Source organism: Furipterus horrens, unplaced genomic scaffold (assembly GCF_987537825.1).
Source record: "Furipterus horrens unplaced genomic scaffold, mFurHor1.1.pri manual_scaffold_5, whole genome shotgun sequence".
In the NCBI taxonomy this organism is placed as follows: domain Eukaryota; kingdom Metazoa; phylum Chordata; class Mammalia; order Chiroptera; family Furipteridae; genus Furipterus; species Furipterus horrens.
In genome coordinates, this window is record NW_028327175.1 from 10,012,505 (window position 1) to 10,039,375 (window position 26,871).

General features: G+C 52.0%; 1 protein-coding gene and 1 long non-coding RNA gene across 3 annotated transcripts in view; one reads left to right on the forward strand and one right to left on the reverse strand.

Moving 5' to 3' along the window:
- The window catches only part of LOC150008182 (uncharacterized), a 46,132-nt gene that overhangs the window by 16,787 nt on the left and 2,474 nt on the right, over positions 1–26,871 (reverse strand). The window lies entirely within an intron of this gene.
- GDNF (glial cell derived neurotrophic factor) lies at positions 1,055–25,427 on the forward strand. 2 transcript variants are annotated; one of them, XM_090276164.1, is made up of 3 exons: positions 1,055–1,568; positions 6,020–6,196; positions 23,722–25,427. In XM_090276164.1, exons 2-3 carry the CDS (start codon positions 6,046–6,048, stop codon positions 24,204–24,206), a joined length of 636 nt encoding a protein of 211 aa, XP_090132290.1. In that variant the 5' UTR covers positions 1,055–1,568; positions 6,020–6,045; the 3' UTR covers positions 24,207–25,427. The 2 variants fall into 2 exon arrangements, with proteins under 2 accessions (XP_090132290.1, XP_090132291.1); XM_090276165.1 differs by having other exon boundaries at positions 6,020–6,118.

Sequence of the window (26,871 nt, forward strand, 5' to 3'; positions counted from 1 at the left end):
GAAGGCTCTGGTTGCTTCTGCTGGTAACTAACCAACAAAAAGGAACGCCCGAAGGGTCTCACAGAGATCATGAATGGGGCGCTGGGTCCCTGCCCCCTGGCAACTCAGCACCCCAGGGACACTGCCTGCTTAGGTTTCCCATCTGCATTTTTGAAAATCTGGATAAAAGCAAGTTTAGCCTAACCTTCCCTGACCTGGCCCTGATGAGGTGATCTTACGCCTCTGGAATTGGGATTTTGAATGTATGCGCCTACCCCATGTCTGGTATTATATTACAGCAGCGTGGAAATGGAGCCTAGGACGGAGGAGCCGGCCAGCCTCAGAAGCCTTCTTCATTGCCTGCCATGTAATACATGATATGCAAAGCCTCTGACTTCAGCCAGCAGATATTTGGAGACTGTGTTGGCCCAGCATGGGGACTCAACTAATGTGTGTTTAGGTCAGAAAGCGAATCAGAAAAGCCACCGGAGGGCACGTCACGGAGTAAGCGCCCTATAAATCCATCCCCGCTCTCAGCGTCCCCTGGCAAACACTCGGCTCCCCTCACTGGCTGCTCCGCACCTCTCCTTCGTCGTGTGCTAGGAGAACTCCGGCCTGCAGCTCCTCTCCTCGCCACTGCCTTCCTCTGCCCTGCAGAAAAGCGGGAGGGCCAGACGCCCAGGAGGAAGGAAAGCCTTCGACAGGCGCGAGGAACGCTCAGGGCAGCCCTCCGCCAACAGCGTTCCCTCCTTCAAAGCGCGGGACGAAGCCACGGTCAAGATCGGATTGCCCTTTGGGTTGGACTGCGCCGAGCTCCGCACATTCCTCCGGATCTACCCCGGGAGGAGGAGGCGCGAGCCCGGCAGCGTCCCCACGCGCTGAGTGCTCTCCCTGCACCCCTGGGAGGGGCGCCTCGCGTCGCCCACTTGCACCCCGAGCCCCCGCCTCCCGAGGTCGGGCGCCTCCTCGCTGCTCTCCTTTCCCGCTTCCACCGCCGGCTCCGGACCCCTCCCCTCCCCGGGCCCCGCGCCTCCCCTCCCCCACCCCGCCCCCGGCCCCCCGGCCCGGGCTCTCAAGGACCAGCCTGCGCTCCTGGCGCCCTCATGTCTTCACCCGACTCCCTGCGCTGGTTGACTTGGTGTCGTCTTCGGATTTCCAGGCAAGATCTCAGCTCCGGCGGCAGCATCAGCCCGGCCCACCTCGTGCACCCCGGCGCTGCGCCCCGAGAAGGCGCAGAGCGCGGACGCCGCCGCTGAGCCGCCCGCCGCGCCCAGGGCCCGCGCAGCCTTGTCACCCCCCACCAAGGCAGCTGCAGCTGCTCCGACCTCGGCTTCTGGGGGTGCGGGGGGCCGGCGGGGGAACTGTCGCCATCCTTCACCCTCCTCGCAGCGGAGGGGGCTGGAGCCTTGGCCGCCGCCTCCCGTGCGCCCTCGAAGCCCTGACCGGCCCCAGGATTGCGAACTCGCCGTGCCCTGACCTGTGGGGCGGGGCTCCGTGCTCCTGCCCTCGGCCCGGATGGGTGTATTGGCTGGGACTTGGGGCTCCTGGAGTTAATGTCCAACTGGGGGTCTGCGGAGACCGGATCCGAGGTAAGTGGAGAAGCCGACCCAGTGGGGCGGGTGGGTGTTGCCTGAGTACCCGGAGGGCACAGTGCGCTGCGGGGCGCGGGACACAGGGGGCGCGGCTGGACTCCAGAGCAGGCAGTGAGATTGGAAAGAGGAAAAACTAGAGGGAACCGAGGCGCCGGGCGGATAGAAAAGAGAGAAGTTGGACGCAGGAGAGACTTGCCTTGCGGAGGGGCAGAGTGCCTTCCCACGTGAGCAAAGATCTTAGGTGTCCCTGATGCTTGTGGACCTCCGAATGTCCGAGGGGTGCAGCGTCCCTCCCCGACTCGGCGGGGCTCTCTTCTGTCACGTACCCGGACTGTGCGGGGCTGGGGTCACCTTTGAACCCACCCCCCGCGACCAGAGTGTCCTCTCGCGAGGTGCGGCTGCATAGATCGCATTGCTGGGAGTGAAACTTACTGATGAGCTTGTTTTGGTCTGTTCCAAGTGAGGTACAGCGTGGGCCCCGGAGGCGCTGCTGTAAAGGTGCTTGAGAACCTAAAAACAGGGGGCTCCCCTCCTCCGGGCGCTGTCTGGCAAAGTTATGTTCCTCGCCCTTTCCGGACCCCGGCTGCTTTCACGTTCCTAATGCCCGCAACCCCAGGGGACCATCCCAGCCGAGGTCAGGAGAGGGGCTCCCGGGACAGGTCAGGACTCGTGTCTCCGCCTCGAACAAACGCTTGAAGCTCCCCAAGGTCTCTTCTAGGCCCTCGAAGTGATTCTTTGAATGATCCCTTTCGTCCTGCACTATGCCGCCTCCCCAATAACACCCCCTCCGCTACCTGGCACCACCTCGGGGCAGATTTTGTCGCCCTTTGGTTTCCAGCACCACCCAGTGAAAAACCAACCCTCATCTTGGCGGGGAATGGACTTTCTCCGGGGACCCCGCACCCCAGCTTGTTCGCACTCCCCTACTTTCGGCTACCGCAAACCCGCCCGCAGAGCCGACGTGCGCGCCCGGGTGGGTGGGGGTCCGCCCAAATCCCGTGCGCCCTACATTTCTGCCTATTGGCGGGGACAAACACAGCTCTTCCAGCTTCTGCGGCGGGTATGTCAGAGCGCGCTCTCCTCCTCCTCAGTGTTCTGAATCTACACTTGAAGTGTCCCAAGGAGGAGATGTCGCTTCCAACCTCACGCCCCAAAGCCCTCCCAGAGAGAGTCGCCGCGCTTCCACCTGGCCCCAAGGCGGTCTCGTCCCCGCTGTTTCGCAACGCCTCCGCTTTGGCGGGGAGAGGGGACAGTGTCGCCTTTTCAACAAGTGTTAGGTGTCCGGGAAGCCTGCAGCGTGCCCACCTCACGCTCGCAAAGAGGTTCGGGAGGCCCTCAGACCTGAAACCCGACCTCTGGCCCTCTAACCTACAGACCCTTCCCTGAGGCTGTCTTCAGAAAGCGGCCCTTATTCATTTTCCTTCCCGGGGTCTTGGGCCCAACCTGGGAAGAAGTCCTCTGACAGTCTAGGACAGGAGGCACAGTTACATCTTTCAGCAACTTCTGTACCCACCCCAAAAGAAAACCACGAGGTAGAGTCCACCCCCCCCCACGCCGCCTCCTTTTTCTCCCTCTGAGATCCGGATCTTGAAGACAAAGCCCAAAGCAACCTCCTAGTCTGCCAGACACAAGAAGGTGCGGGGGCCCTGGCAGTGGGAGCGCTCCGCGCCGGCGAAGCTGTCACCCAGACGTGGGGGAATCTGGGGAGGAGTTCTAAATGTGGAATGCGGGGAAGCCAGCCCAGGTGAGGTGGGGAGAGAGCCACGAGGGGGAGAGGGGAGAGAGGTAGGAGCCAGAATAGCTGGGACGCTGCGGAGGACTTTCAGAAGTTCCAGGAGTAATTTGGATTTGGGGAGGATTGTAGGGAGAGTGCTTGTTCACCGGTTTTATACTCAAAATGACATCGCAGCCTTCCGGACGCGTGGGCGCTACGGGACTCCGGCGGTTTCTGGTGCCCCCTGGTGCTGGGAACTAAGAAGAGCCCCGGGGTGAGCGGCGGCTGCTGCGGGCACTCCAGCTACCTTGGGCGTCCTTTCCGCCCCGGGTCTTGGGGACCGCCAGGTGCCGGCGCTGGAGACACACCCTTTTTGCCCCGCCTGTTGGGTACAAGAAGGGGTGCGGAGGCCGACTTCGGGGCGGGAGCTGGGTTACCGCACCAGGCAGCTGGTTAAGAAACGCACGCGTAGTAAAGGCGGCAGAAATAAGTCGGGCAGAGACTAACAGGGAAGCTGGGGGCCGGGTCGGGGGCAGAAGGGCTCAGAGAAGGCATCCTGATAGACCGTTGTGCGTGCGCAGCCCCCAGGCCCCACCATCCCTTCCCCCCAGAACTAAGGAGCCTTTCTCACTGGAGCCAGCCCTAGGGGTGTTCAGAGGGGACAAGAGCCCTCCCCAGTCCGGGGTGTTGGAAGGGCTCCTTCGGGGCCTGCGCTGCACTCGGCCGAGGGCTGGAACCGGAGCCCGGAGCCGCCTTTGGCGAGGCGGGGAGTTTTCCTCTTTTGCCAGCTTCGCCACACTTCTAATTGAGAATCTCCACGTCCAATTTATAAAGCCCTCCGATGGCCAAGGGGGGTGGGGTGGGGCAAGGAAAAGCCCTTTTAGCAGAAGGGAAATCTGGTGCCTCTGTCACTTTCTGATGGCGGGCGCCTAGATTTGGAATGGCGTGTTAACCCCGCGCCTGCCTGCTCCTCGGGGCGGCCAGCCATTGCGCAGGTACCCGGGAGCTGGCGCCGGGAGAGGAGGCCGAAGGCCTCACGTCCCCTAGCCCTCTCGGCTAACAAGCCTCGCTGCGCCCGAACCCAGCGCCTTGACTTTTTCCAGGGGTTGTAAACTTACAAGCGCGGGGTGAGGCGCCCGGAGCCGCAGATCGCCCCGAGCTCCTGTCCCCACCAGCTCCCCGCGCCCAACAGCTGCGTGGCGAACAGAGAGACGCCCTAGGGATGGAAAATGCCTGTGTGTCTGCAACGGTTGGAGGTGGTGGCCGAATGAAACGCTTCCCCGGGTGTCCTGCACAGGAACCCGGGCGGGAGCTCTGGTGGAGATGGGAGAAGAAGCGGTGGCTGCTGGAAGGGAGGCGTTGGGCCTGATTATTAGTAGAGGCGAAAGGCACCCAAGTTTTTTGCATGACCTGGAAACTGTCTTACTCTCTCCCGGGAGAAAAAGCTCAGAGGTTTTTCTAAGAACCCGTTTTATTTGGAGGAGAGGGGGTAATCCGCTGCACGAACCTCAGCTTCCACTTGAGAATTCCCTTGGAAACTGAAACACTGGCTTTGGGAAGGTACTGGATAATACCGCACCCCGAGGTGCCGGGTTCTCTCCTCTCCACCTCCTAACTGGGTGGAGTTTGGCCCAGAGTTGACGGAGCCTTTTTCTCGCCACCCCCTCCCTCGTGCGTGGCCCTCCTCTCTAGTGGTATTGGGGCTGAGAAGCCAAACGGAGCTCCTTCGCTGCGAAGAGCCCCCACGCCGTGCGCCTTGGCTGCCTCGGCCTTCTGGTGCCGGTGTGAGCCGCAGGGGCAGGGGCCGGGGCCCAGGTACCGTCGTCCAGGAGTAACTTTAACCGGGGTGCGGGGAGCTCCACACTCCTCTGGGAGGGGGACGGATTTAGGGTCTGAACCTCTCAAAACTGCAAAAATACAGATGTGCTGGTATGCCAGGCAAATGGAATCCCTACCTAAAACCAGCGCTGAAGCAGCGATTGAGCGCTTGCTTGGTGCCCCTCCAGGCCTTTTCAAACGTCGTTTCATATTCATAACTTTCAGAGGTGGAACTAGGATTTTAAACCGAGCTGATGCTTCGGGGAGTTATGTAACTTAATCTCATGCCGGCCAAACGTCGCCAAGTCTCTACTAACTTCCTGTTCCGACGACAAAACAGGTGGGAAGAATGAATCGTGGGCGTCGGGTGGTTGAAGGTGCCACCAAGACTGCCCCGCCCAGCTGGATCCTGACCCCCGGGCCAGGGTCCGCTTGATTTTATTCTAACTTAAAAGACCCGATCGCTTGCCTGAGTTGAGAGCTGGTTTCCCAGAGTTGCCCGGCGGGGAGGGGAGGTCTCTGGCCGGGGCAGAGAACCTACACAGCCTGAGGACCTCCCGGTCGCCCGCAGAGGATGGAGGTGGTGCGCGCCAGAAGTAGGAACTGGTCGGGAGTCCTGGTGTCGTACTGGGACCTGCGGTGGCAGCGGCCCTGGTCAGAAACTGGGAACGGGTGGTAGAAGAGACAGGCAGCTGTGGCTGGTCACCGAGAGAGAGAGAGCCCCGCGCTTGGGGCGCACCGGGAGGGGGAGCCAGTCGGGGACGTGGAAGGAGGACGGAGGTGCTCAGGGAACCGCCGGGCTGCAGCGGCCCCGGAGCACGGCGGTGCCAGACTTGCAGGGGGCGCGGGGATGCTGCACGCGGGGCGGCGCCCAGGCTTAACTAGCGTTCTCCGGTTCTCTCGCCCGCGGGCGCAGGTGCCGCCGCCGGACGGGACTCTAAGATGAAGTTATGGGATGTCGTGGCTGTCTGCCTGGTGCTGCTCCACACCGCGTCCGCCTTCCCGCTGCCCGCCGGTAAGAGGCTTCCCGAGGCGCCCGCCGAAGACCGCTCCCTCGGCCGCCGCCGCGCGCCCTTCGCGCTGAGCAGTGACTGTAAGAACCGTTCCCTCCCCGCGGGGGGCCCGCCGCGGACCCCCACGCACCCCTACCCGCCGCCCGCACGCAACCCAAGCCAGTCTGGACGGCAGCATTGCCTACCCGACCCGCGGGCAGAGCCGCGCTGGCCATGCAGGCTGCCGCTGCCCGAAGGCCCACACGCCTAGTCTGTCTCTGACACCTGCTGGTTTGCCCAGCACACAGGGCATCACATTTTTACGCTGTTTAGCATTCCGATAACAGATATTTCCTCCACCTCCACGGAAGACACGGTGGTCCCCTATTCTCCCCTTCCCCAATCACACACTCACACACACACACACACACACACACACACACACACACACCACGTTTTTTTCTTTCTCCCAAAGCCCTTGGATCTGTTTGGGTATGCCCTGCTGTGCTGAATTCTGAAAACAATTGCGTTCCCCTCCTAATCTGCCTGCCTTTGAAAGGGAAGAGGCCTCAGCCTTCACAAAACCAAGCCAGAGTCAGAGAAAATACAGAAGGGCCTCGGTTTCCAGAACAGGCATCTGGGCAGTGTCAGATCTGCTCAGAAAAGTTCCGGTTCTAGAAAGACTTGGGGTAAATCGTGACAGCTGGAGCTGGGTTGAGGGGCGGGGGGAGAGCACTGTGGTTCCCTCCACACGTGACAATGTTAACTCCTAAGAGAAGAAGCCAGGTTATTCATATTAGAAAATAAATCTGTGATTGCGCCTCTCACAACTGTTGTAGAAGGCACTGTATTAGGACGTGATTTGATATAATTTACCCTCCAGGCTTCCGAAGTTTATCTGTTACATAAAGTAAGGTGTGCTACGTCACAGTTAGAGGTCATTGGTTAGAGGGATGTGGGTAACAAAGGCGGAAAATCTGACACAATCCCCAAATAAAGGGATAGTGAGCTAGAGCCAGAATGTCCCCAGGCTACTCCACCCTCACATTACCCCTGCAGCTATTTTGCATTTGAAATATGCTGCAGTCATATGCACAGTAGACATGGTCCTCCCAGTCCGCTGTGTGGTAAGAGTCCCCCACCCCTGCAGCCTTGGGCTAAGCACAGCCCAGGAAATCTGTGCCAGAAGTCCCAAAAAGAAAAAAAAAAGAAGTTCGTTTTTCAAGGCAAATTAAGACTTCAAGAGTGATTTAGGTTAGAAAGAGGACATGCTTGATTCCTTGACATTAAAAGAACTGTCCCGAGAGTTTCTGTCCATTCGTTATACAATATAAACTTCTTGTTAAAGGCTTGGGCTTCAACCATGAATTTCCATCTATACAAATGATTCTCTAGTAGAAACTTAAATTTAAAATGCCCCTCAGTACCATTGCCTTCAGATTAGTCCCCATGAGAGCGTAAGTGTCTTTTCAGTCATGCATGCAGCTTAGGCCAGAGTAGCAGGGACACAGTGGGAGCCAGCAGTTCTCTAACCCGGCCACACAGGAGAGAAAAGGGCCTGAGTATGAAGCCGATTACTTCATGGAGCTCCAGTTAGCCTATTAGTGTCCCGTCTACCTAGGCTTACCTGCCCCTGGCTCCTGGTTCTGGCTCTGCTTCCGACTAACTCTGTGACTTTGGACAAGTTACTGACTTGCTCTGAGAACTCAATGAAGGATTTAAAACTGTACAGCAAAGGAAGGCCTTTCCACTCCCAGATGCCCATGGCTGGGAGTGTTGCCCCCTGGCCTTCATGCCCCTGCCCTAACACCCTGTGGAAAAAGACTCCAGAGAGACCCCTGCTCACTGGAATCCCCTGGGAACTTGAGTGACTACTGACTCTGGGCCTCAGCCTAAGAGAGTCTGGTTTGATGAGGTTGGGGTGTGGCCTGGCCCTCTGGGTACTCAGATGTCCCCCAGGTGAGTCTCATGTGCCGCCAGGGTTAGAGTCACTATGACCTGATAATCCCCTTTGAAAATCTGTGCCTCCTGTAAGGTCCCATCGATCACAGAGCAAGGTAGCGTCATTCCTACTGATCCCGCGTGTGGGAAAAGTTTGTTGTAGGGGAAGGGAAGTTTCCCTCTTCCAGAGCTGATGCTAAGTCACCAAGGAACAGGATTCCGACTACTGTGTTTACATCTGGGCCAGCAGAACATACCCAATTCTGTTTCACCTATAGGAAGCCCCAACAGATCCTAGAGGAAACTTGAAAGAGACACTGAGCTGCATGCTAAGCCAAATTGACTTCTTTCCAGGTATGTTCAATTCGGTAGCAAGCTGTCAGCGCAGGGAAGGCGGAATAATGACACTGTGCAGACTTTGAGCACTCAACCGTGTCAACGCACCCCTGTCATGGCGCTGACATTTATATCCTGCTCTGTACACCGTGCAACTGGTTAAGGCTTATGCAGAAAAACATTAAGTCACTTGTTCTATTTGAAACTATGATGTACCATAAATCCTGGCCCCTCTTCTTTTCAAAGGCTTGCAACTTAGTGATTGAGCAAAGGCCCTTTGAAGCCACCTCAGTGGTCATTCTGTGCTGTTCAAAGGGGACTGGACTGTACCCCATCCATACACTCACCCTGAGATTGCATGTGTTCTGCTGGTCCAATGTCAATGAAACAGCCAGAATTCTATTCCTGGGATGAACTATCCAAATAGAAATCATAAATGGCTCCCTCACCTCCCTAGAGGTGGGCTATAAAACAAATGAGCTGTGGCTGCCTCCTATAGCAGCTTCAGACTTGGCAAAAACCTAGAACTTGTGATTTTCCTTGTGGGGCATCCAAGACTTTCTTCTTTAGCTATATCTTTATTCTTTTATTTTGCTTTTTTGCCAATATCTCCTCCAGAGGGCGATTTAAGTAGGCAGTGAGGAATCTAGGTGAAACTCACAGATGTCACAGCATTTTAGAATTGAATGGAAGCCCCAAAAGCAGACTGTCCAAGTGCCAGAGGCCCTCGGTGGCAGGGGGCCGGGACCAGAGTTTCCCCAAACCATTGAAATGAACAGACAGCATTCAGTGTTGCTACTTAGGGGAAATCACGTTATGTAGAAGGAAGGCCTTCGACTAATGACTAAAACCGTGTTGCACAAGGTCATCTGAATGTATTAGTTAATCGTAGTCACACCCCAGATTTCAGCTGTGCGTGACAGCTCTCAGCGTGTCTCACAAGGAAAACCATAATGTGTATGTGGTTTTAAAAATCTGTGATCTAAAAACATGTATTCACTTAACAAACAGTTCATGTGTGCCTGTGTGTGCCAGGCACTGTCCTAGGTGCCAGGCAGTCCTTGCCACACATAAGAGCTGAAAGTCCTGCCTTCATGGAACATACCATCTCGTAAACGTACCACATGTGGTAAACTTGGTAGCATTGTAAACTGAAACTAAACCTGAAACTCCCTGAGCTGGTAAAGTGGGTTTCTTTGTGGGGCTGGAAGCCAACTAGAAGAAACATTGAGCATTGTTACATTGTAATTATAGGTCATCCACAATTTGTTGTAATATAACAGGATTATACTTCACCAGTCTGGTAGAAAGTCACAAAATTCTCTATAGAAACAATCTTCTAAATCAAGCTATCAAGTTCCCAGGCTAGCCCACAAAAATCTATGTCAACCATGATATAACTGAAATCTAATTCACAATATTATTAGGCCACAGTCTCTTCCTGGGGTGCCAAGTCCCTAAATCTGCAGAAGGGCGGAGAGCAAGAAATCAGGCAGTTTCAATAAGAAAGAGCTCAAGTTCACACATTCAGACCAGACTATGGCTCAGATCCCAGCATTGTCACTAAACCAGCTGTTACTTAGCATCTCTTAAACCTCAGTTTCCTCATCTGTGAAATAGGGATAATATTAAGCCTGCCTCATGGGGTGGCTGTGAGGGTTAAATGAGGTCATGCTTTGTAAAGACCCAGAGACAAGTATTGTAGTTGTCACTTGTCACCCTCCTACTTCCAGTGGCCCCTCCCCATGTTCCCACCACAGCCAGCTTCTGCCAAGACGCCGCTCTAACTGGTGGAATTTCAAGCAGCACAACATAATTTGGAGCGGGAAAGAAATGCAGGCCTTGCGGGGAGGCTATTCTGGGCCCCACCGTCATTCGGTGGATCAGCACGTAGGCAGGTCAGCCTTGCCTGGGATTCTGCCCCTGGGTCGGCTTCCCTTGGCTCTTCCCGGGTCTCCCTCCTCCCATTTCCTGAGCCCACGTAGTTTCTGTGGAATTTTTCTCACCAGAGTCCCATAGTCTTTTCAGGGAGACCCCCTTCCCCTATGGGGAGAACGGAGCCAGGGCAAACCATGATCTTTACATGTGAGTGGTAAAGGAACTGGGAGTTGGAGGCTACCTGTATTGAGATGGAGTGTTTCTGCTTTAAATGATCACAGCTGGATATTTAATTTGTTTCATGCACCCAGCAGAAGGCTTTTAGTGAACTTTAATGCAGGCAGCTGGTTAAGTGGTAAGCTTTCAAATGTAATGTTACAGGAGATAGAGTCCAGAATAACTACACCATCCATCTATTACTTCATCTTGCTTTAGGGACTGTATGGATGAGCAATATTGAAACCAAGTAAGAAACTGCATGTCAGACTTTCAGGGGGCACTGATCACTGACTTGGGATCTGAGACTAGCATCTCACTTTGGCCCCTGTCTCAAGACCTATTTCAAACTTCGGCTGTTTAGAGAAATCTATTTCAGGCTTGATTTGAATTGGCCCGTCTTAGGACCTTAAGCTGATCCAACAGCCAAAGAATTCTGCTCAAAAGATTCTGCTTTTGCTGATATAAAAATAAAGGCTCTCTGGCATGTTCCCCTCTAGCATCCCTTTCATCTTTGTTTATTTAGTACATAAGCGTCCGTAGCACCTTTATTCAGTTAAAATACTTGTTCTCTAATTAGCCACTTGAGCCCAATCAAGAAGCTGGTACTAAGTATCTTCTACGCACTCGGGTGCAGTGTGGCATCTAAAAGGCAAATAGCTTATGATCGAGTTGTAAACCATGGACGGTAGGCGGGTGGTCAGTCAGACAGACAGATTTGTCTGTGGAGGGCTTTATGTTGACTGTGGTCACAGTGAGAATTCCTGGCGAGGAGTTTACTGAGGTTCGGAGAGCACAGCAGGGAAGGATTAGGGGAGAGAGCGGATTTGAGCTGGTCCTTGCAAGATGGGTATTAGGAAGGAGAGCGAGAGGAAAAAGAGCACATTCCAGTCTGAGAAGAAGCCTGGATGAATCTGTGGTGGCCATATGGGGAGGGGGCAGGTGCTGGGTACAGGAGGAGACCAGACCCGTCGCCGAGTTCTGGGAACAGGTGGCGGGAAGTGGTGTGAACTTTGGGATAGCTCTGTAGGTGATACCCAGATTGGGAGATGTCGTAAAACCCAGGAAGAGAAGGCGCTTGCTGGGTTCTGGGTGGCGGTGGGCTCCTGGAGCACCGCAAGGAGGCAGGTGGCAGTGAGTGGGATCCGGCAGCGAAGCCGTCACACCATAGCAGTGACGCAAGGGCCAGGCGGCTCCTGAGTGGGGTCTACGTAGCACAGGTGTGCTTCTCACTTTGAAGTGAGGTGCTCTTCTTTTTCAAAAGCTTCTGGGCATTGGCACAACTGAATCAACCTCTTTATCCTCAAGTAAGTGAGTAGCACCCCTTAGCCGACCACGCGGTAACCCCATTTTCAACAAGTAGGTTTTGGGTCAAGTGTGTTTGAGCCCCAGCAGAGAAGAAGAGATATTATTATCCCCATTTTACAGGGAAAGAAATGAGACCTCAAGAGCTGCCCAAGATCATAGTCAGTGATGGTGCAGCCAGAATTCAAACCTCCAAGTTCTGCTCCCACAGACCGTGCTCCCATATCAGTAGATTAACAAAACGCAAACACCAGCTTGATGAAGATCCATTCAGATTTCCAGGAAATTGATCAAGCAAGCCAATACGAAGAAGCAGGGAATATTAAATTCCCTTCAGGCCCTTTCCTGGATTTCCGTTGGGGCTGCAGGGGTACCGGGCTCCTGTGGTTCATGGCTACTTCACAGACCAGACCAGGTGTTAGAAGGAGGGAAACCTGGATTCCTCTATGCACTCCTATGATACCGATGCTTCTGCGACAAGAGGAGGAGGCTTCCTAGCTGTTTGGGACATAGTGAGGCCTCCTGGAGTGCTTGACAGGATGACAGCCTTTGGGAACCTTCTGGAAGGTGCTTCTTGTTAGACCACACCTCTTCTGCCCGGGGAAATGGGGGTTCACACGAGAAACTAAGAGTGGCTATACCTGGGCCGGACAATTGCCACAGTGGGCGCAGTGTGGGCTGTGTGGGCAGAGTCCGGGTCGCCACTGAGAACAGCTGGTATGCTCAGACGAGACAGAACCCACTTTGTACACCTTTAATAACTGACATGGGAACCTGTTATTTTAAGTTTTCAAGCTTTTTTTGCTTTGTGAACCTGCGCCAATACGGTTGTAGACTATTGCACGCGTCCGAGGTGACTCTTAACATTTTTTTCATCCCAAGTTTCATTAGTTGTACCAGATGTCGTTTCCAGCCCACGTGGGAACTGTATATGTGCTTCACATATATTGCTGGCAAAAGTGTGAATCTGCAGATTGAACTCCTTCAATTCACAGAGAACAATTAAACTAATCAGCCCCAGTAAATGGACTTCTTGGTCAGAAGAAGTCCAACTTCATTTTCAATTCAGATACACCCATGAAAACCATCACACTTCTAGATCCTCATTGTAAGATGAACAGATGGGTGGGTGAAGGGACGGACAGGCAGATAAAGCACTGGGCCTTGCCAGAGTGCCCGCCGGAGTGAAATACAGAACCACCTGCTTCGACATTTCTTGGGTGATTCATATGGGACTTTCTCTCAGTAAGTGTTCGTAGTACAGTGGTTACTCATGTCCCTGTCACCACGACTAAACTTTTGCTAGCATTTGCTTCATTTTTTCCCCTGAATCATTTGAGAATGAGTTGCAAACGTACCATTAACTACAAGGGGCGAACCAAAAAACAAAACAGAATTTATTTATAAAAAATTGTGTATTTATCTTATGTGTTTAAACTTCAGTCACCTTCAAAGTACTCTCCATTTGAGGCAATACGCCTACTGAGACTTTTTTCCACGGCTCAAAATTGTTTTGTAACTCATCGATTTTGATGCCTTTTAGTGCTGCCATTTTTTGTTTCATCTCTTCCACATTTCTCTCTGAGGACTTTTTTCATCTGGGGAAACAAAAAGAAGATGCTAGGGGTGTGACTGGGTGAATAGGGCGGGTGGGGCACAGTGGTCATGCTGATTTGGGACAAAAACTGCTGAATGCTCAGTGTAGTATGGGCAGGTGCGCTCCTAAATCACCCATCTAGAAATGGGCAAAGGCATTGGAAAAGTCTTCAAAAAAAATTCACTGAAGCAGAATGCAGCCTCTTACAGCAATGCCAGCTGGTACAGTGACCCCTCACTTATCATGGGTATTACATTCTAGACTCCCCCACGACACGTGAAAATTCACAAAGTAGGAACCTTACATTTATTTTAGTATTTACTGTACAGTACTGCAAAATCCCGCAATATAGCGAAAAATCTGCGATAAGTAATTAAATATATTTTTTAAAATCCTGCGATACAGTGAGGCCGCGATATAGAGAGGGACGACTGTACACTGATACAGATGGGTTCCTAGAACACTCATCTAGCAGGGGAAGCCTGTGCTACAAGGGGCCCATCCTCCAGAAGATAATTCTGGGTTTTTTTGGTTCCCCCCTCATAGCTCAGCAACGACCTTCTGAGGACAGAGACATACCTTATGTAAGCACAATTCACTTATCAGTCTCAGGAAAGTTAACACTGATACAATGCTGTTATCTAATAGATAGTCCATATTGAAATTGCCCCAGTTGTGGCAATAATGTCCTTTATAGATTTTTTCTTAATCGGGGATCTCAGATCGCATTTGGTTGTCCTGTCTCTTTAGTTTCCTTTATTCCAGTATGGCTCCCAGGCGTTTGTTCCCATGGCACTGACATTTTTTGAAAAGTCCAGGCTGTCGGGCCTGCTGTTTTGCAGACTTGTCTTCAGCCTGGATTTGTGTAACTGTTTCCACACCATTAGATCTGCGTGAACCTCAGATTGCTACGTTCATGACGCTGTGTTCTCACACCAGGAGCCTCGGACACCAGTTTGCCCCAGGAGCCAGGCAGGTCTCAGTCGTCCTCACCTGGCACCTTCAGGTGCTCACCGCCTGGACAGTGCCTCAGAGTAAAATGAGTGAGTGGGTGAGAAGCTCACCCCTCTCCACGAGACAGGAGGGTGATGGAGAAAGGCAGGCAGGCCAGCGGAGAGTCAGACACGGCACCTGTGGACGCTTGAGGATCTGGAAATTGATTCTCTTCAAACTACTGAGAGGCGCTATAGGAAGGGTTCCTGGGCCCCCAGAGGGGTACATGCCTCAGCCTGAAGACGCTGATCTTTGCCACCAAGGACACAGAAGTACTGTTCATGGGCTGTGGAATCAGTTGATACATGTATGGCTCATTTTCAGGCATTTCTAGGCACACGGAAGACACAGCACATACTCCCATGACAGGCCTGCTCCTCCTGCCCGCAGCACACAGACCGCCCGTCGGGGCTCTGGGCCCGTCCTCTGGAACAGCTAGACTAACAAGGGACCAGTGTCCTCATCCCCAGAACAGGCTCTTCATGCCACTGCCTTCTCTGAAGACATCACTGAAGAGTTATCACAGACATGACAACCATAGGGACTTCCTTGAGGCACCATTTGTTAAATGCTCTCAGGCACTGAGCTGAGCACTTCTCTTCGGTTGCGGTAAAGGGGTGACTCTCCTCATTGTACAGGGGACACTAGGGCTCCATGGGGTTAAGCAGCTTCGCCAGACTCTGGACCCAGGGCAACCTGAGCCCAGCACCCGCTCTTGTGACCCTGTCACACGATCGCTTCCTGCCAACCCAGGACACTGCCACGTAACTCTTCTGGCTCGGACAGAAAGTCAGCGAGGAGAAAAGTCAGGCATTGGGGTTTCGTGAAGGTGGTCGCTTTGGAACGGTACCCTGAAGAGTCAGAGATTCCAATTAATGGATCCGCGGGAGGGTAGAGACTCCTTCCTCACGCCTGACCACAAGATCTATCACACAGGCAGCTCTTCCTGCCCAGCTCCCTCGGGCCCTCTTCCCTGCAGCCCAGCTGGCCCACTGGGAAGGGCTGAGGAGGGTCAGGCAGAGTCCCAGCCTTTCAGCCTGCGGGCAGGGCTTTGCGGGTTCCTTTGCTTTTAGGTTCCATTGGGGCTTTCCTCAAAAGCCACCTGCCTCTGACACCATCACAAGGATTGTTTTCCCAAGTGGCTTTTGTGCACTTCATTTTATCCAGGAACTTTCTCGCCCTTCCCCGTGAAGGTCGTTCTAAGGGCAGTAGCAGAGCTCCCTGTGTGCAGGCGCACACTCGTTAGCCTGGGGCACTGGGCACCCACAGGGAGAGCTTTCTCGCTCGCACCGGGTGTGCGTGGATTAGCTGACAAATGGGCACCCTGGTGGGTGTTTTTCTGACTTAAAAGCAGGAGAAAGGATACTCTCCCCCCAGGGGAGCCATGCTGTGTCATTGTAAAATTATTAACATGACTGTAATAAAAGTATGGACCCCATAGGGGGAAATCAGAGCAGGGCAATTAGAATCTGAGCAGTAAGTGGATCCAGTCTGTCTCTGCCTGGGTGAGGGGTTTTCTGGCTGTTTGTATTCATGCAGCAATTTCCATCCGCTTAGGACAGGTTTTCTTAGTTCAGCTGTAGGATAAAAGCACCTCAGCCTGCAGGATAATGAATAAGCGTGTGTGATGTTGGCCCAAGGAGGTGGTGATGGGAAAGGAAATGGCATTTGGTGGGCAAAGTGGCATTGGAAAGTCCACCCCAGGCAGCTTTTTCTGATTCTGAAATGGTTTGCATTCTGGTTGGTCTTTTTCTTCTGCTTTGAGAGGATCCGGAAATGCTGTTTTAAAACAACCAAACACTGGTGGTTTTACAACGCAAATACTTTTCAAATAAAGCTGTGTCATTAGGCCTTACTGCCAACACACCGCTTGGTCAGGGAGAGGACCCACTGGCAGCTCTGGCAGTGGCCACAGTGACCTCGTACAATACTGCCCTGCTGGTCATTATTCTTAGGAACTAGCCACGGTGCCCCCCCCCCCCCCCCAACGCTGACCCAGGAGCAGTGTGGGATCAGGACGGTCCCACGCTGGGAGCATCCTCCTTCCAAAACAGGGGAGTGGGATGCTCGTTACGTAACGTGGGATGTGGCGCGTTCCAGGGCTTAGTTACTTAACAGGCCTTTGTTTGTTTTAATTAATTCAGATAAGTGGCAAAATTAACACTTTTGCGTGGCAGCAGATGACAGGACTTTGTGGACTTTTTCAGGGAACTGGAACATTTTCACAGACTAAGACTACTCATGTCAGAGGTCGATGAAGGTCCAGTGAGAACAAGGTGGACAGCTTCCAGGACAAGCTGTAGGGCCCTTGTGGTCCCTTTGGTAGCAGCTGCAGCAGGTGGTTCTAGCCTCGGAGATGTGCACTGGGTATGACCTACCCATGCTTGAAGTAGTGAAAACAGAAATGAATAAAACAGAGTTTAAGAAAGTGGCGACTTTACGGGTCTGGCTTTTGGATGCTGGAGGCTGAGAGATTGTGGCTGGCAGCAGAGGCTGTCCTCTCACGTGTAAGCTGGAGGTGAGGTAGATGGGTGTCTCCCACCAGGACCTGGGCGTCTTGAGGCTCGAATACAGGACCCTGTGGGTACATCTTTCCTCCTCTCCCAAGTAGGGCACAGGAAGGTGACTTGATGTGTTGAAAGATACTTGGTGGTGATTATTTCAAACGTAACAAGACATTGAGCCAAGAGGAAAACCGAAAAAGTTGAGACTCCTAGAACCAACAATACCTCCTGTGGGGTTCCCTGGGGCCCCAGATAGTGGTGGCTGAGTGGGATGCTGCTGGGGCCTCAGCCAAGGGGGTTCCCTCCCCGACAGAAGTGACTCGGGCAGCACTTCCCACCAAGACTTAGACTGTCTGTGTCTTCGGGGTTTTAGCCATGGGAAGGGTCCCGGAGAGGGTCTAGTGGGCCTCATCAGCCTTAAGGGACCAGTCCAAGGTCACGAAGCTGGGCAGGGACTGACCCAGACTGGAATTCCAGGCTCTGTCCTCTCCAGCTCTGCAGCAAGAGTCATTTGGTGCCAGGGAGGAGCTTCCGGAGACGGGGCCACTTTGTCCGACTCTGCCACTGCCCTTGGCGGCCGATTTTCCGGTTTTACATGGGAAAATGCCAGATCAGCCTGAGGCTGGCATGCAAGGGCCAGGACACAGGAGAGGTGCCCCTGAAGGCCACGTGTTCCCCTTCATTGGCCCCTGGCGGCCTGATGTTAGAATTCTCATTGAATTTTCAACAGAAAGTGCATTTCTCATGTCCTGTTCTGAGTTTGGCAAACAGGTGCAGGTGATATCGGCACACCTGGCACGTGCTCCAGAGGGAATTCCATGTGCCCCGAGACTCACAAGCTGCAGGGCAGTCAGATTTGCACTTAAAAACAAATAAGCGTCATGGAGCACTACAGTAACTTTGAGCTTTGAAGCCAACTGTTCAGAGTCCACCTTTACAAGCCATGTGGCTCTGGGCAAATGTCGATCTTCACCAAGCCTCAGTTTCCTGACCCGTAAAGTGGAGATAACACACAATCCCTGCTTTCCCCCTGCAGGGATGTTGTTGGGTTTAAAGTTACTGTGTGAAAGTCGGCCTCCATCCCACCTTTATCTTGGTAGCATTTATTAAGTGCATCATGAAGGCTATTATTTAAAATATAGAATAATGACATTTTGTAATGCAAGGAATTATAAAAGTAAGACTCTGCTATGTAGTTCTTATAATAGTTCAGTAATAATGACAGAAAAGCATGTTTGTGTCTTATGGAAAAATAAAAACAAGCTAGTCTAAAGAATGGCATTAGTTGGGAATTTTCTCGAGTGGTTATATCAATCTGAGGCTGATCTTTCCATATAAACGTGTGTGTGTGTGTGTGTGTGTGTGTGTGCATATATACATATATGCATGATTATACAGATGTAGAGAGAGAAAGAGAGGGAACTTCTATTTTTCATGTACTTGGTCTTCAGAGCAATTTGTACTTTACCTGGGGAACAGGTAAGCAAAGAATATTAGATTACGTGTCCCCCAGCCCCAGCGGGGGGTGGGGGAGTTCCACTTGCCTCCTGTTTGCCGGCAGCCTCAAGGACGGAGGCTGTCCACATGAGGACAGGCTGCCCAGCACCTCAGCAGCCTGGGACATAGCACCCTCAGGGTCTACCCCACCCCAGCGCCGGGCACTACCTGCAGTGAAGGTATCCAGACACTGGCTCCAGACAGCCCTCTCACCTGTGTGGCCGTAGCTTAGGCAGTAGCTCACCCCTAGGGACCTTGGCACATTAACTCTTGCCCTTGTGATGCACAGAAGCTGGACACTTTACAGCGAAGGACAGAGGCAGGTCCTCCCCAGAGCAAGAAGTGCCTGCGGCCCCTGAGCCCCCGAGCCTGGCTCCAGCCAGGCAGATGGCTCCTCTAAGAGAGAGCCACGGTGGGGCTAGGGTCCGGCCCCCTCTTTCCTGGGAGCCTCGGAGCCTCAGAGACCAGAGCCCACTTCCCCTCCAGGAAGGGGCCATCCCGCTGCCTTGTAGACACCTTGTGCTGCCTCCCTTTTGGGCCCATGGCTTAAAGACAGGCTTCAGGCTGGCTTAGCCCCCCAGCCTGGCCGGGGTGAGGAGGGGGAGAACACTTTATGAGTAAAAAAATGACCCCTTTGATTTCTATTTTTAACCTGTACTGTTAACCTGTCCTGTTTGTAAGAGAAATCTAACATTAGGAGACTATGCGCTAAACGGCAGCCAGCCTCACCAAGGTAACGTTTGGAATTACGTACCTTTTTAGTTAGTTGGGCTGTTACAGGGAGTACTCCAAGGCCTCACCATTGTTCCTATAAAAACGCAGACAGCTTTACAAAACAGTCAATACCCCAGTCCTTTGTTCCTGAGGTGACGTATTTTTTCCCCATAATCAAGGGAGGCAGTTTCTGCAGTGAACGGCTTGTTCCGAGAGTCACGCCCCAGGACAAGGTTTCACTTGTTTAAATAAGGCTGTTTATACAAAGGGCACATCAAAGTTAAAAAACTTTAAATAGAATAATGCCAAAATATTTGGTTGCAAACTGAAAGATGACTTGAATACATTTGGGTATTCTGGCTTTTCAAAAACTTTAGCTTTTAGATGGAAGTGCTTTTCCAACCAAGATCTCTCCTCCAAGTTGGTCTGGGAAATGAGCAAGCATTTAAAAGGCAATGATGGTCCTCTTTTGTGGTTTGCAAGTATTTTACTATCAAAGTTAATACTAATGAGGGCCATTTGCATAGCTGACATTCTGCCAAGATTTTTACAGGATGAAGAACAAAGTGATATATGTAACATTAAGTCTTAATTTAGGAAGTGAATCCAAACCCAAACGCCTTTTTTCCCCTCAGCTCGGTGAATTCCCAGGAGGCTGAAGCAGCTTTGGGCTCTTGGTTCAGCAAGGGGAGTTGGCCTGCCTGGGCCAGGTTCAAGGCCTCTGCAGAATTTTTGAGGCTGGGTGGGCTCCGTGAGGTGCATGGCCCCTGCTACCCCTCTAAATGCCTAGTGTTGATAAATTGAGACTTCTGTACGAATGAACTCAGTCTGCATCAAAAGGCCCAGAATTAGGAATTTAGTTGGAAGAGACAGGACTATTTGCTCTGTGGTTTGGAAAATATAATATTGCCCTTTTCTGGTTTCCAAAAAGTCTATCCATGTAAAACTTTCAGCATAAATATTTATATTTACTTTTTTGCTCTATTTTTCAATAAGAAGAAAGGGGAGGAAGGGAATCCTTCAGCTCAACAAGAATCGCCTGTGGCCTGAACTAGGGGCTTAAATAAATATGTCCACATTAACAACAATGGGTGGGGGAGGTTTTCCCATCAAAAGGAGACATTCTCATGAACTCCATACACCCTTCAGTTTAACATGTCGAACATTTATTGAGCTTCCCAGGTGCCAGGAAGCCTTTCAGTTCAGGGTCACTGATTTGCTCACCACGTCACCCTAAAGTCTAAGTGGCCAGTCCATTCACACGGCATCAACCCGAAAAGGCCAACTGGAATTTAAAATAAGAGAAAGGGACTAAAGATTCTCATCGTGAAATACAAGTGTGTCCCACACATTATGGAGGATGGCTTATACTAAAAATGTATTCACTATTTATCTGAAATTTCAGTTTAACTAAGTGTTCTCTCTTCTATCTGGCAAGCAAAGCCTGTGGGCAGAGCTGCGCCATCAAGATGTCTTAAAAAGGAGGGAGCATGTTTTTCAGGAACTTTGAAAGTGTATGGTAATAAATAAGAACATTATAAATGCTGATTCAAATCATTATTATAACTCTGGTCACATTAAATTATGTGATTTATCATGTTATAGAAAGTAATGAGTCTGTAAACCAGTGTAAGTTGAACTTTTGTAACTCAAATGTGTTCCCATTAGTTTACATTAAAACTTTAGTAATGTTTCATCCTCACTTATGATTAATCTTCAGTTGATTCTTAATCAATTTTAGCTTTCTATGTTCCCAGGTTTTTAAGTTAATGATCTATTCAGGAATTCTTAAATGACGCCTCGGGACCCCACTGTGTGAGTCCTTTTGTAAAACAAAGAGTCTTTTTTTTTTGGAATTTGAATACTTTTCTTGTATTTTGATTAATCACCTCTAATATCTCAGTTTTAGAAGTTTAAGCATGGATTTTTCAAATTAAGCACACCTAATTTCCTCTTTTACAGCTTATTATTGAAAAAATCACAAATAGCACAAGCAGCTCATTTTTCAGAGTAAGGAGTTCATTTCTTTAATTCCGAGTGACTTCAAGTTTTGTTTTAAGAAAAAAAAAAAACTTCCTGGGGAAGTCCAGTTAGAGCGTGCTCAGAGGAAATGACAAGTTCAGGGCACTCTCCCACTCTTCAGTCCACCCCCTAGTGGGCAAATGTGGCTTCCAGGGGCAGGAGCCCTTTCAGGACGGGTGGGCCTGTGAGCGGACACCTGAAAGCCGCAGGAAGCTGGCCGGGGCAGGGAGACGGTTGTCAGCTCAGCTCTCAGGCGGAAAATGACCGTGCGGTCAGTCGGGTCTTCCCAGCCTCCCGTGTGACGTGGGCTGTTTACTTGGGAGCCTTTCATGAGGGCCTCCCGGGACCAGGCCCTCGTTAAGCCCTTGGGATCCACTGGTGAGCAAGCCAAGGCTCCCGGGGTCCCATTCTATCAGAGAAGACAGGCAATAAATCACAAACACGAGGAATAAATGTGGGAAGGCAGTAAGTATTATGAGGGCAGGAGAGTCTGGCTTTGAGCTTCAGGAGGCATTGCACTCGAAACAAGGGAGGTCAGGGTGGGACTTGCAGTGAGGACATCTGAGTGAGAGTTGAAGGGGACACGAGGAGTGAGCTACTGGGTGCTCTGAGGCCCAGTGTTCCAGGCCGAGAGAAGCCAGCCCCTGAGTCCCTGCCCGTGTCTCACCTATGGTTCTCAGCCCGAGATGTTTGCCCCCAGGGGGCATTTGGCAATGTCTGGAGGCACTGTAGTTTGTCACTACTGAGGGGCTGGGGATACTACTGACCTCTCTTGGGTAGAGGCCAGAGATGCAGCCAAACACCCTACAGTGCACAGGATGGCCTCCCGCAGCGAAGAATGAATGATTCGGCCAACGGAGGTGGGGAGTGCCTGTGTCTGGGGAACAGTGAGGAGAAGATGAGGTCAGAGGCAGTGAAGGCTGGGGCATGGGCAGTGGCCGGGTCCGGTAGGGCCTGAGACCCTTGTGGACTTTGGCTTTGCCCCCAAGAGCAATGGGGAGCCACTGGAGGGTCTGAAGCAGAGGAGGGGTGTGAGTGCATGACCAACTGTAAGGGTGCTGCTCTGGCTGCGGGTGGAAAGTAGACTGAAGGAGGGTGAGCCCGGGATGAGGGAGTCACCCAGGCCGGAGGTAATGGGGCTTAGAACCACGGTGGAAGCTGCTCGAAATTTTAGAGATCCAACACTGAGGTGCTCCGGGGGTTTCACACGATCCCCACTCTGTTCATTACTATAGATCATATTTCTTATATATATGATCTACATCTAGACAGATAAATGGATGGATGTGGTTAAGTCACGTTAGCTGGATTTTGTTTTATATGACAGGATACCTGACATCTTTTTTAACAATCAATTCATGACCGAACAATTTGATGTGGGTTAGGCACAGTGCAATCCTTCTCTGCTTTAACTTGGTCTCGGCAAAAAACATTCCCTCTTGCTAACAGCTCCTTTGTGGTCTATTTCCCTAAGCCATGTACAATCCTAAACAAACTAAATTACCTGAAAATGGGGTGAGGGGAGCATAAAGCATCCCGTACCTAATGAGCAGGCATTTCAATTGCTTCCCTCTTTTAGAAATGTATTAGATTGTTCAAATGGTGTCTCTTCTCTTGATCAGCTGAAGAGAGTGCTGAATCACAGCAGAAATCATCAGAAGGTCGCTAAGTCCCATCTGAAGGTCTCAGACATCCTAGCAGGGGCCTCGTCATGCCTCCGTGTGAGGTCCCGAAGGGCACATCCTGTCCTGTTTGCAACCAGGGACAGTGTGTGACAGACTGCAGCAGGGGTTGGGCCCTACCCCGGGGTCTGTCCACAAACTGCGTCTCGTTCCGCTTAGCTCTATAAAACATTTTAATCATCAGCTTATAGCAAGCTGCTTTTCAGCCTCTTCATGGTTTTTAAGGAAGTTTTAAAATATAGTTACATTCATGAGCTTTTCATTTGTTTTATCAGAATGATTCTGGTCCCACTCATCTGTGCAGAGGTGTGAAATCAGGGTAGAAAGGGCGCTCAGTAGTAGCATCCGTGTTGGAGGACTTCCCCACCCGAGATCATCCTTTTCTCAGGATTTCCCAAGTGCAGTCCATACAGCCCCCTGCGCCAGAATCTCGCAGGGCTTGTGTTCAAACCGCAGACTCAGTGGCTTCCCGGCACCGCCCCCCGCAGGGTTGGACTCCCGCACAGCAGCGAGCATCCCCGCTCATTTGCATGGTTGGCGATCCATCCTCTGCTCTAGGCTCTGTTTTTAGACAAGAACCCTGGCCATCGAGGATCGGCCAGCTCACAGCAACCTCAATACCGTGGGGTTGGAAATGACAGATGTCTTACAAATGCAAAGCACACCTCTAGGGATTTATTTTCTACTGGGAGGTGTTATCGCCCACCATGCCAGTCTCCTGAATCACCTTCCTTCTGCGGGGCGTTGGGAGGCGCGTGTTAGCCTCTGTCATGGGGCAGGGGCGGGTGTTGGTTATAGCAGTCGCGTGTTTGGGCAGGCCACCAGCTCTGCTGGGGGTTCAGTCGGGGCTCACTTGGGGAGGCGCTTTGGTCTGGAAGACGGATTGATATGGTAGCTACTGTTGTCTCACGTTGTCCGTTTTCTGTTTTCTTGTTGAATAGCAAATATGCCAGAGGATTATCCTGATCAATTTGATGACGTCATGGATTTTATTCAAGCCACCATTAAAAGACTGAAAAGGACACCGGACAAACAAATGGCTGTGCTCCCTAAAAGGGAGCGAAACCGGCAGGCTGCGGCGGCCGCCCTGGACAGCTCCAGAGGGAAAGGCCGGCGGGGCCAGAGGGGCAGAAACCGGGGCTGCGTCCTCACTGCCGTGCATTTGAATGTCACCGACTTGGGTTTGGGCTACGAAACCAAGGAGGAACTGATTTTTCGATACTGCAGCGGCTCCTGCGAGGCAGCCGAGACGACGTACGACAAAATATTAAAAAACTTATCTAAAAATAGGAGGCTAGTGAGTGACAAAGTAGGGCAGGCCTGTTGCAGACCTATCGCCTTCGATGACGACCTGTCGTTTTTAGATGATAACCTGGTTTACCATATTCTAAGAAAGCATTCCGCTAAAAGGTGTGGATGTATCTGACTCCGGCTCCAGAGACCGCAGTGTATTGCATTCCTGCTACAGTGCAAAGAAAGGGACCAAGGTTCCCAGGAAATGTTCGCCCAGAATGGAAGATGAGGACCAAGGCAGAGGAGGAGGAGGAAGAGGATGAGGAGGAGGAGGAAGGCAGCCGTTGTGGGAGCCTGGTACAGAGAGATCCAGCTGCAGAAAACTGGACAGGAGAGAGAGAAAGCAGCCGTCTGGATTCTCCCGGACGGCAGCCGATGCCACCAGAAGCTCAGGGCAGGCGTCCCTGGTTGGGAGTTGCCATCGCTTCCCCTGATACAGTCCACCGTCCACTGTCACCGGTCACAGGCACAGTTGCGGATGCACTTGAAACCAAACCAGTGTGTCTCCTGTGGTTTGTTTTCACACGTCTGGAGACACCGGGGAAACGTAATCCTGGTGTCCTTCCTTGTCGTTACGTTTTACTGCTGAAAGCAAGAAAGGTTTATTTTTCTGTCACTCAGTGGAGACATACCCCGGAAAGGGGGGAGAAAAAGAGCAAAGACGCAAGAGACAGTAACCTTGGAATCTGAAAGTGGAGGCCTGAGGTTTACTACCACCAGCGCGTTGTGAACGGCTGGTGATTCATCTTGAACTTGGTGTGTGGGGTGGGAAGAAATTGGCTAGGTACCAAAGAGGCTGTCCTCATGACTCAAAACCAACATGAAGGCATTTACTTTCCGGCCCTGGCAATAGGAAGCCGGTTGTGGTTTTCGGCAGCATTCTTGCAGGAGAGCGATGGGGAAGGCCCCTCCCCTCGCCCCCGGCCCCGCCCCCTGGGGCAGGGAGACCCGCCGGCCTGTCGGTTTACACAGAGACAGATGTTACATACACCCCAGCTCCGCCTATGCGTGGTCACCAGTGACCAGAGAAGCTACTCGATGCAATGCATCCGTTTCAGATACAGAAATATAGAGAAGATATTTATTGAGATTTAAGTTATTGTTATTTATTACCGTTCACTAATGAATTTCTCTTTCTTCCCTTATTTATTAAAGTCTCTTTTCAAAGGTGCCAAAGTACATGTGCTCGCAAAATGCAAAGAAGGGTGACAAAGGACATTTTAATTGGGAACAAGGGTCCATGCTTTTCAAAGTATTAAAACGTTTTCCACTAGGCAAAAATCACTTACTTTACCTTTTTAAGAAAAGCCCTCATTAATTTCCCCAGATTTCAGCATCTTCCCTAATTTTTTTTTTTTTTAAACAAAAGGAATGTGTCTGAAGGACCGTGTCTGAGGCGTCCTTTTTGGGAGCAGTGTGCAGAGACCGCTGGCACTTGGTTTTCCTTCTTTGCTGCTCCAGCTCTGAACAGAAATGCCATGCGCTCCATTTTCTGGTATTTAAGCTCTTATTCCCTACCACATATATCTATGACATGCATACCCATCCTTATGCAAGGTTAAGTTCCTTTCAGTAGGTAATTCTGGATCCAGTGTTGGCCTAAAAGTAGAAGTCCCGTCAGGCGGCCAGGGTTCCACCCTGAGCAGAGACTCTTCCTCCGTCTTTCCCACCGTTCCCGAGACACGTGCCCAGCGCGGCCAAGGAGCACACGCTGCCGCTTGAGCTGGGGTCTGCCGGTGGCCATGAGAGCCCCGTGGCTGTCCTCGTGCAGCATCATTGTTGCTGTCCCGGCACACCTGGTCCCTCCCTTGGAAGAAGGCGGCCCAGAAGGGTGGGCGAGGACGACGTGTCCCGCCTGGCCACTCGCCAAGCTTCACGCTAGCTTTATGATGAACGTCTTTGGAGGGGAGAGAGCCAGGACGGGAACCCCCTCCCACGTGCGCCAGGCCGTGGGTGTGCTGGGCAGCCGACCCCCGCGCCATGCACTGGGCCCTACGACAGGGCCTGTCGCACCTTAGTGGTTGTTGGTCCCCAAGTATGACAGGTTTAGCCATGAGAAGGCCTTCCTGGCCTCCCTCAAATCATCATGCTCGTTTTACTAAGTAACAGAGAGGTGGCAGTGGCCAGGCCTCTCCTCCGCCGGCCCCCAAACACCCCAGTCCTCTATCACTCTGCCCGCTCCGTCCCTTCTGCTCCCCTTGCCCGGCGTGGAAATAGAGGGAAAGGGCCTCCCCTCCCCTCTCCCAGGGCCAGAGGGTGAGGAGCCTTGTGGAGGAGCAGCCCGCTCAGCGCGGTGACAGGCCCAGCCGTCTGGTCACTCAGGTCGCACAATTGGATGTCGCCCGGGGTCATCTGTCCAATTCAGAGAGTCCAGGCAGGTTTGGTGGGTGGTGTTCCCAGGTGTCAACTCGGTCAGCCCCCAGCTCCCCGTGGGGGGTCCCCGCCCAGAAGGGCTGTAGGATCCTGAGGGCGGGGACAACGCATCACCTACGCACCACAGGCAGGATTTAACTGAAACAAATCGCTCCACCACATCCACAAAAGGGTAAAGTTTGTGATTTTTCTTTATCGTTGCGATTACAACTCGGTCCAGTAAGGAGGGCCCTTCTTTGGAAGTTCTGACTTCTCTGATCTGTCTTGGTCGTTTGTGTTATTCAACCAAAGTTCTCTACAGACTTTATTTTTGTACAATATCATTTTGTAACTTTTTACCAATAAAAACTCATTTCTATTGCTCTCTGTACCTCTATACTTCCTCGCGTGCCTGGAGACTGCGGCTGGGCCAGGCGGCCACGCAC

Coding starts and splice junctions, on each gene's coding strand:
- GDNF (XM_090276164.1), top strand. CDS start 6,046: ATGAAGTTATGGGATGTCGTGGCTGTCTGCCTGGTGCTGCTCCACACC. Junction 6,197..23,721: donor CTTCGCGCTGAGCAGTGACT/GTAAGAACCGTT, acceptor CTTGTTGAATAG/CAAATATGCCAGAGGATTAT.